The sequence below is a fragment of the Penaeus vannamei genome, chromosome 34 (genome assembly GCF_042767895.1).
Source record: "Penaeus vannamei isolate JL-2024 chromosome 34, ASM4276789v1, whole genome shotgun sequence".
NCBI lineage: Eukaryota > Metazoa > Arthropoda > Malacostraca > Decapoda > Penaeidae > Penaeus > Penaeus vannamei.
In genome coordinates, this window is record NC_091582.1 from 9,331,188 (window position 1) to 9,341,187 (window position 10,000).

The 10,000-nt window shown below is 47.3% G+C and overlaps 1 protein-coding gene across 2 annotated transcripts in view; it reads right to left on the reverse strand.

The window, feature by feature from the left end:
• Ent2 (Equilibrative nucleoside transporter 2) overlaps positions 1-10,000 on the reverse strand; it is a 480,097-nt gene that overhangs the window by 135,860 nt on the left and 334,237 nt on the right. Inside the window, exon 2 of one of the 2 annotated variants that reach the window (XM_070113678.1) lies at positions 3,103-3,156. The exons of the other annotated variant lie outside the window; for it this stretch is intronic. Within the exon in view, the coding sequence (XP_069969779.1) occupies positions 3,103-3,156 (54 nt within the window). The remainder of the gene's footprint in view (positions 1-3,102; positions 3,157-10,000) is intronic. 2 annotated transcript variants of the gene reach the window in all.

A 10,000-nucleotide genomic window follows, 5' to 3' on the forward strand; every position in this document is an offset into this window, starting at 1 on the left:
GCACGGCAGCGGGTGTGGTGAGTGAGCGTAGCGAGATGCACGAGGGAACGTGGGCGGCGATCACCAGCGGACGGGTCGGGGCGGCGGACATGGCCGGAGTAGCAACGCGAGAACAGGAGAGCGTCGGCAGGTGATGCGGCGGTGAGGACGTTCGGCGGTAGTCACCAGCGGACAAGGCGGCGGACACGGCCGGAGTTGCAGCGATGTACAGTAGAGAACATGGGAGCGTCGGCAGGTGATACGGCGGCGAGGACGTCCGTGAGATGGGCTCGTTAACGGGCGAGCGAAACTTGTGCGTCAGGGCACGGCGGCGAGGGGACGACGTGGTGATCCGAGAGTCAAGGTCAGCAGTGGCGTTTCAGCACGGGCGTCTGGCTCTGGGGACAACAGACGGGAACAACAGTACCATGTCTTGGCGACAGAAGACATAATGCCATATCTCAGTATCTCAGGGAGTTACAATATCAACACGAACTCATAGTGATTAGGAAATAACTGGAAGCAACGTGTCAAGTATTGGGAACAGAGGGTGTTAATTGCAACATTTACCTGAGAGATAGGAGGCAGTAACAAACAAACGAGATTGTAGGACAAAATCTCGTGGAAATTGCGAGTTTATAGAGCCATGCAAGATAAAGGAATGATTCTCCGTGTCATAGTTTGTAGAATTCACGTGCAAGATCAGAGGGCAACAGATATACTTGTAAAAGTGAGGGTAGATAAATCATAGAACACATTTCTTCAGGGGAATGAGAGTAGTTGCGTGCAAAAATGCTGGATTAATCTTCGAAAATGAAGGGTAGTTGCATGCTAGGATACAGGAAGGATTTTCCTATTAAGAGAATTACTGAAGACGCAAAAATGCAGGAAGAATTTCCTGGAAAAATAGCTCATTATGAATGAACTGGAACTTAGCATCGTGGAGATTCAGAAATCATTACGACAGAGTAAAGGAAAACGAACTAAGTACTCATAGGTAGACAGAACTACAGAGAAATTAACGTAATCATGCTAACCACAGGGCATGAGTCAGGCGCGATCGGAGTGAGGGGAGACATGCTAGTTAAGGGGAGACAGATGCCAGTGAGGGGAGATCTCGTTTTCTATGCGGGAGGAACACAGGTGTTCGCGAGAGCGAGAGGAAATCAGACACTTCACTTCACAGGGGATTTCCTAAGCAAATGAGAACAGCGAGGATAAAAGAAACTCACCTTGAGGTACTGGCAGGGCAGTGTAGATTGATGTTGCTGCATCAGGCGACTGCAGTAACTGTTGAGGACTGCGGCAGGTGCGCAGAGGGAGTAGCGACAGCAGGGAAGACTGGCTTCGTGTCGGAAGTCTTGAAGTGACAGACTTCGATGAGAGTTTCTTTGCTTGCAGGAGTCGATAATCTTGGTAGAGACTTGTAACTTCTCGTGAAGTTGATCTTCAGAGTACTTGGACGATGTCTTCGGAGGGCTTCGTGTAGTGCGGCAATCTTCGGAGGGCACGTGGTGCGATATCTTCGGAGGGCGCGTGGTGCAGTAATCTTCGGAGGGCGCGTGGTGCGGCAATCCCACCGTACTGCCAACAGTTGTAATGTGTGTAGTGGGAGGAAGGAGGCGTCCCACCCCCCACTATTATTACTTGTTGTTTGGTAGGTCGTGGCTGAGTGGTAAGGCAGTAGTAAGTACTGACGTACTCTGAAGATGTTGGTCTGAAGTTAAACTTCTCGCAGTTTTCTTGTCTTTATTCTGGGTAACTGGTACAGAGGGCAAGGCAGGTGCCCAGGGAGGAGCACGTCCTGCCGAGCCCGCGGGGGCGAGCGGTCTGCTGTAGATGGCACAGGAATTGCCATGAACGAAGTTCGTTTTGAGACAATATACAATGGAAAAACATGAAAGAATATGAAAGAACATGAATTCAGAAACATCGGTTCACACACGTGTTAGGTGTTTGTACAACTAAAAGCGTCGTGATAAGAAAGTATGTCCGTAGAATATTCGTGAACAATTGATAACTAGAGTAACTACAATGAAAATTATTACAAAAGTAGTGATATATACAATGCAATAACTGGGGAACATTATGAGCATACATAATACATGAGTTTGCAAGTAGTTATAAGGTAATCAGAAGCATTGTCAGTAAGGGTCGGAATTGCTTGTTCTGGTGGCAATTTGTCTCGGTCGTCTCGCGAGGGGCGCAGGACACGTTGGCGCCGGGGATAAACAGTAGAGTCCTATATACTGCGGGGCCTACAGCGAGGGTGATGGCGAGGTCGAGGTGAGAGGTCACTAAAGATAGCCCTGCAGGAGGCTTCCTCATGGGCTTGATGCGTCCATTCCGGGCCGAGTCAAAGCTCTGCTACGACACGCTCTGGAGTTCGGGGGCGTCGGGGAAGGTTCAGGAGTGTCAGGGAAGGTTCGGGGGCGTCGGGGAAGGTTCAGGAGTGTCAGGGAAGGTTCGGGGGCGTCGGGGAAGGTTCAGGAGTGTCAGGGAAGTTTCGGGGGCGTCGGGGAAGGTTCAGGAGTGTCAGGGAAGGTTCGGGGGCGTCGGGGAAGGCTCTGGGGTGTCGGGGAAGGTTCGTGGGCGTCACGGAGTGTTCTGAGGTGTCGGGGAATGTTTGGGGCGTTGGGGAAGGTTAGGGCCGCTGGGGAAGGTTCAGGGGCGTTGGGGAATGTTTTGGGCGTCGGGGAAGATTTGAGGCGTCGGAGAAGATTCAGGGGCGTTGGGGAAGGTCAGGGGGCGATGGAGAAGGTTTAGGGCGTCGGGAAGGATTCGGGGGCGTCGGGGAGTGCTCCGAGAGAATGTTCGGGGATGTCGGGGAAGGTTCGAGGAAGTTGGGGAAAGTCCGTGGGCTTTGGGGAAGGTATGGGGCGTCGGGGAGGGTTCGGGTGCATTGTGGAAGATTCGGGCCGTCGGCGAAAGAACAGTGAGGAAAATGCAATAAAATCATGCGAGGACGACACGTACATAAAAGGAAAACAAAAAAAAAAAAAAAAAAACGTACACAGACAAGTTTTAAAGATTAAAAGTTTTACGTCACTGGGTTTTAGAATTTAATATCACGCACGAGAAAGCGAATTACGAAAACGCCAATCCAGTGGTCAACTCACGTACTTTGTCTTTGGCTTCCTTCCGCACACGGCGCCGGCCTCAGCACCTCACACTCACCTGCGAAAAGAAAACTTGTAAGGGCGACAGGTCCAAACAGGACGGATTTAGAGCACAGAAAGAGGTTATATAGATTATACTTATTTCTAGCACGCTTACCACTTTAACCGATATATTCATCCAACCACACATGCATATGTCATATATATACATCAATATATGGATATGTATATGTATAATATATATGTATATATATATATATATATATATATATATATATATATATATATATATAGAGAGAGAGAGAGAGAGAGAGAGAGAGAGAGAGAGAGAGAGAGAGAGAGAGAGAGATTGAGAGAGATAGTTATAAATATCAAACACATCGATAGTTTGATACACAGACAGACAGACAAAACAAATAGAAAGATACACATATCTATAAATTAACTGAAACAATAAAACAACAAAATGCATATCAGAATACATAAAAACACCAAAGTAAAAGGCATCACCCCCCCCCCCATTATCTGAGCAACGAAAGAGAAAGAAAGAAAAAACAATTAAGCTAATTATTCCCACACTTATGCTAATTTCCTTCCAGGCCTGAGAGCGGCCGTCGCCAAGACATCCTTCAGACGCGAGGCGGTAAAACGCTTTTCCCATAACGAACGGCGGACCACTTACTGCATCAGCCGGCCCTCCTCCAGTGCCTGCGTCAGGGAGATTAGCGAAGAGGCAAAGAGGTGCTGGGGCAAAGGCTGATTCGTGGGTATGGTGGCGGAGGGAAGGAAGAAGGGAGGGAGGGAGAGAGGCAGGAGGAAGAAGGAAGGGAGAGAGAGGGACGAATGGTGGGAGAGGAAGTGGGAGCCGAAGAGGGAGAGGGAGAAAGGGAGAAAGGGAGAAAGGGAGAAAGGGAGAGAGGGAGAGAGGGAGGGAGAGAGAGAGAAAGAGAGAAAGAGCGAGAGAGAGAGAGAGAGAGAGAGAGAGAGAGAGAGAGAGAGAGAGAGAGAGAGAGAGAGAGAGAAAGAGAGAGAGAAAGAGAAAGGGAGAGAGAGAGAGAGAGAGAGAGAGAGAGAGAGAGAGAGAGAGAGAGAGAGAGAGAGAGAGAGAGAGAGAGAGAGAGAGAGAGAGAGAGAGAGAGAGAGAGAGAGAGAGAGAGAGAGAGCGAGAGAGCAAGAGAGAGAGAGAGAGAGAGAGAGAGAGAGAGAGAGAGAGAGAGAGAGAGAGAGAGAGAGAGAAAGAAAGAGAGAGAGAGAGAGAGAGAGAGAGAGAGAGAGAGAGAGAGAGAGAGAGAGAGAGAGAGAGAGAGAGAGAGAGAGAGAGAGAGAGAGAGAGAGAGAGAAATGAGAAAAAAAAATGAAAAAAGAAAAGGAAATTGTTCTTGCTTTTATTTTGCAATCTCAACCGCAATCAAGCAAGGTAATGGACGGCCAAACCTTGTTCATCGACAAGTCTCTATCTACACAAACATTTCACGGAATCTAAAGCATGCTGCACGCCGCGTTGCGGTCAGCTGGCATCACCTACCCGAGAGTGTAATCAGCCTGAACTCGCACCCATCTATATGATAATCATCTGTCAACAACATAACCGAAACAACCGAATCCGCGCAGTATATGGGTGGCCTTTGAGTAAACAGAACGAAAGTTTATGGAATCATGGTCTAAATGCAGTTTGCTGTATTGTATATACTCCGACTATAAATTCAATTCCCTTCTGTGGACTCACACCGTAACATCGTAAATGCCTTGGCTATTCGACGGACAAACAAACTAGGCTCGTTATCGCTATACACCTCCCTAAATACGGACTGAAGGGGGCTGGGGTGGGTGGGTCTGGATCAATACACACAATACAGAGTTTGATGATTAATCAGAAAACGAGATAACGAAGACATGTACACCTATATGCGAAGGGGATAGAGGAGTAAACATTGACTGGGAGATGCGACTGTGTTTCTCGGCAACATGGCCGTACTTGCCAATGTTTACAAGGTCTGTTGTGCTGACTCTGCGCCTTGCTAACGACTGCTTTTTGCACAGTCGCGAAAGTTTGGTGTCTGATTGTACTGCAGTTGTTTGCCGAGAGAAAGAAGGACGGAAAGAGAGATATAAAAGAACAAAAAGTAAAAGTAAAATTGATAGGAGAAGCGTGGCAGCATGGAAAGAAAAAAAAAGAAGAAAAATGTGAGAAAAAATAAACAAAGAAAGACAAACAAAGAACGAGAGAGAGAAATATAACAATTCACACCCTTTCTATCTCCGTATCTGACTCTCTTTTTTGTGAAATAGAAAAACAAATAGACGAAGCGGTATCTGTCCCTCTCGCACACACGCCATTCATGTCTCTACCCCAACGTAAACAGAGACCCCCTTCTTTAGAATTTTAATAGCTCGTGTTGAGACCTTTACACCGACCCTTATACTCCAAGGGCTTTAAAAAACATTTCACCTTTTAAGAGAGAGAGATAAAAAAAAAAACAGTTTGAGAAAGAAAACGGAAAAAAATTAAGACTTAAATTAAACGACCGCTTCTTTTTAGGCGTTTTTTTTCCCTTCTCGCGTACGCAACCCGGACGCACCATCATCACTATCAAGGGGTTGTGTTTCGTCGGCAACATGGGCGACTGAGCGTACAACCTCGACCCTGTTTGTGTGTCCGTTTGCATGATCTCACAAACAACCGACAATCTTCTCTCCTTTTTCACTCTCTCTCTCTCTCTCTCTCTCTCTCTCTCTCTCTCTCTCTCTCTCTCTCTCTCTCTCTCTCTCTTCCTCTGTTTCACAATCTGTCTCTGTCTGTCTCTCTCTCTCTTATCTGTTTGTCTTTGTCTCTGTCTGTCTGTCGGTCCCTCACTCTCTTATCTGTTTGTCTGTCTGTCTGTCTCTCCTCTTTATCTGTCTCTCTCTCTCTTTACCTTTCTATCTGTTTGTCTCTGCCTGTCTCTCTCTCTCTTCCTCGTCGCAATGAAACTCTTTCTTTCTTCAACTTGTCTCTGTCACACTTTCACACTAAATTTGCATCTTTTAGCTCTCTTTCTCTATCCCTTCCTTCCTCTCTTTTCACCCATTCACTCCGCTCTTAATTTAAAAAAAGCTAAGTAAAACAACATTAGGAATAATCTCCCTTCTTCCTTCCCGACCATTATTCTATTTTTCCTTTGCCTCGCCCCTTTCATAACCCCCCCCCAACATATTCCCCCTTTCCCCCTCATTGCCCCCTGTCCCCCCCCCCCCCCCCTCAACCCCAGGCCACGCGAACTTCTTCTGTCCCGGAAGTTGAGGCCACGAAGAAAAATATGAGGACTTCCGGTCGAGGTAATTAGAGAATATGCCAAGGTTGAGCAACATCTTGGCACGTCGTTGTAACGGGGTCAAATGGAGCGTGAGTGACGGGAAGGGGAGTGAGGGGTGAAGGAGGGTAAGGAGGGGGGGAGGGGAGGGGCAGGGGGAGGGTAAGGAGGGGAGGGGGGAGGGTGTTGAGGGGGGAAAGGGAGGGGCAGAAGGAGGGCAGGATGGGGGGAGGAAGGGAGAGGCAGGGGGAGAGTAAGGAGGGAGGAGTAGGGAAGAAGGGAAAGGGTAAGGAGGGAGGAGTAGGGAAGAAGGGAAAGGGGAAGGGGAAAAGAGCGTACGGTATGGGGGAAGAGGGGTAAAGAGGGTTAAGAAACAACGGGGGAAAGGGGGGAATGAAGGGGAGTGGCACAAGAGGGCTGAAGAGAGAATGGAGAACGGGGAAGTGGGAAAGGAGACAGGGGAGAAGGACAGGGTGACGGGAAAGGAAAGGGATAAAGGGATGAGAGTGACTAAGAACCATTACTGAATAATATTTTAGCCTTTTCCAGCAGCCGTGCAAAAACCACCCTTATACTCTTTCAAGATAACGATATCAGTAATACTAATGATAACAACTTTAATTCCCTCGATTCCATCTTGATTACGATGCTCTTGCCAGAAGGTATTTCGATCACAATGATAAATATGCAATGAAGATGACGATAATGATAGTGCAGCTCATGCTAGTCCTTAGATAGTAGTTACATCTCTATCTCATACTAAAAGTAAATAAAAACAATTTCAAGGAAAAAAGGAGAAAGAAAGAAAGAGAGAGAGAGAGAGAGAGAGGGAGAGGAGAGAGAGAGAGAGAGAGAGAGAGAGAGAGAGAGAGAGAGAGAGAGAGAGAGAGAGAGAGAGAGAGAGAGAGAGAGAGAGAGAGAGAGGGGGGGGGAGAGAGAGAGGGAGGGAGAGACAGAGGGAGAGAGAGAGGGAGAGAGAGAGGGAGAGACAGAGGGAGAGAGAGAGAGAGGGAGAAGGAGAGAGAGAGATAGAGAGAGAGAGAGAGAGAGAGAGAGAGAGAGAGAGAGAGAGAGAGAGAGAGAGAGAGAGAGAGAGAGAGAGAGAGAGGGAGGGAGAGAGAAAGGAGATAAACAGATAGAGATAGATAGAGAGAGAGAGAATAATAACAATAATAATCTTTTGCCACGAATAGGTACAGTTCCCCACATCCTTTCTCTCGACCTTCAACCTGTTCTTGCTTAGTATAAGGAGACAGCTACCATCAATATCAAGGCACACCTGCGTAGAAATCTTCCCTGCATGATCACTAAGTTGAAAATTACAGTTCCTCTCTCACCTGTTCGTAAGGAGGAGAGAAGCTATGATATTATGGCTCAGTGAAATGGGATAGCAATTATGACGTCAGGATCAATAGCGTGATGCGAGAGGATAGAAACTATGACGTCAGAGCCAATGGTGGGTTGAGAAAGGAAGGAAGCTATGACGTCAGGAACAGCTGTGTAATGAGAAGGGATAGAAGCTATGACGTCAGGAACAGCTGTGTAATGAGAAGGGATAGAAGCTATGACGTCAGGAACAGCTGTGTAATGAGAAGGGATAGAAGCTATGATGTCAGGGTTAATAGTGGGATGAGGAAGGACTGAAATTATAACGTCAGGAACAATAGTGTGATGGGAAAGGACAGAAGCTGTGATGTCACGGTTTTGTCATGAAAAAGGATAGAGGCTAAGATGTCATGATCAACATTGCAATACATTATCACACCAACAGGGCTATTAGTGTGACGAGAAATGATAGAAACTATGACGTCAGGGCCAATAGTGCGATGCGAAAGGATAGAAACTATGACGTCAGGGCCAATAGTGCGATGCGAAAGGATAGAAACTATGACGTCAGGGCCAACAGTGCGATGCGAAAGGATAGAAACTATGACGTCAGGGCCAACAGTGCGATGCGAAAGGATAGAAACCATGACGTCAGGGCCAACAGTGCGATGCGAAAGGATAGAAACCATGACGTCAGGGCCAACAGTGCGATGCGAAAGGATAGAAACCATGACGTCAGGGCCAACAGTGCGATGCGAAAGGATAGAAACCATGACGTCAGGGCCAACAGTGCGATGCGAAAGGATAGAAACCATGACGTCAGGGCCAACAGTGCGATGCGAAAGGATAGAAACCATGACGTCAGGGCCAACAGTGCGATGCGAAAGGATAGAAACCATGACGTCAGGGCCGACTGCGCGATGCGAAAGGACAGAAGCTATGACGTCAGGGCCAATAGTGCGATGCGAAAGGACAGAAGCTATGACGTCACAGTTTTGTGATGAAAAAGGACAGAGACCAAAATGCCACGATCAACACAGCAATACGTCATCACGCCAACAGTTGGTCAAAGCCTCTATCAACTGCCCTTTAGACCCGACCAATCATTTCCAACACGAAGTTTACGACGGCCGAACACGAAGCCAAACCACCCGACCCGAATCACGGCATCAGCATCGGCAAAATAAGCAAAATAAAATGTGCAAATGAGAAAATCAAAGCGCGTGAGTCACCATAGTGCATGAAAGGCATCGCCAGAGGCATCTCCACCTGAGCGGACTGCATGGCGACGGGAGGGTGGCGTTTGCATGACACGACAAGGTCACTGGCACGTCATGGTGCTTTGATAACATGGCGGTCACTGGCACGTCATGGTGCTTTGATAACATGGCGATCGTGATGATATTCCCGGTCGTGTTGCCATCTCTCCTGGTAGAAGCTAGCGGGGCTTGTGATGTAAAAATAAGGAAAATAAATAAAGAGAGAGAAAGAAAGACAGAAAAAAGTTCGACGCAACAGAGAGTATCAACAACCACGAGGCTCTCATTGCACATTCATCATTTTCTCGCCGAAGGGAAAAGTCACGAGTGATGTCAGGGACCGATAAGAAGCGGAATAACAAGATAAAAAAAAAAAGAAACAAAAGAACGCTTTATCCCAACCGCTGTCGTTGGCTTTGACTTCGTGCGATTAATGCTATCGAATGTTATGCAAATCAGCATCTCCCTGTCGACGCCGAATCTAGCTTAGCCTGACACATTACACGGACAAATCCACGTGTTTATGTCTAGGTGGCGGGAGGGGGGGGGGAGACTGGGGAGGGGGGAATGTGTCCGAATCCCTAGTTGGATTAGAGTACGAGTCGTCCGTGTTCGATGTTCAGTCTTTTGGCTTGATCATTTTCCGTTTTTCACCAAGTTTACCTTCATGTATTATCATTTACCACATGTACATAGGATGGTAATTAATACGATATCAGTGGAACCATAAAAATAATTATTTCAAATGATAACGTAACAGTAATAATAATAACAATGTCAACAATTACTGTTTTCATCGGAAGCAACAATAATATTTTCATTATTTTCTTTTCTCCCTCCCCCTCTGTCTGTCTGTCTGTCTGTCTGTCTGTCTGTCTCTCTTCACCTCCCCCTCTCACTCCTTTCTCTCTCTCTCTATTTCTCTCCCTCCCTCTCTCTCTTTCTCTTTCTCTCCCTCCCTCCCTCTCTCTCTCCTTCTCTCTCTCCCTCCCTCTCTCCCTTTTTATCTCTCCCTCCCTCCCTCTCT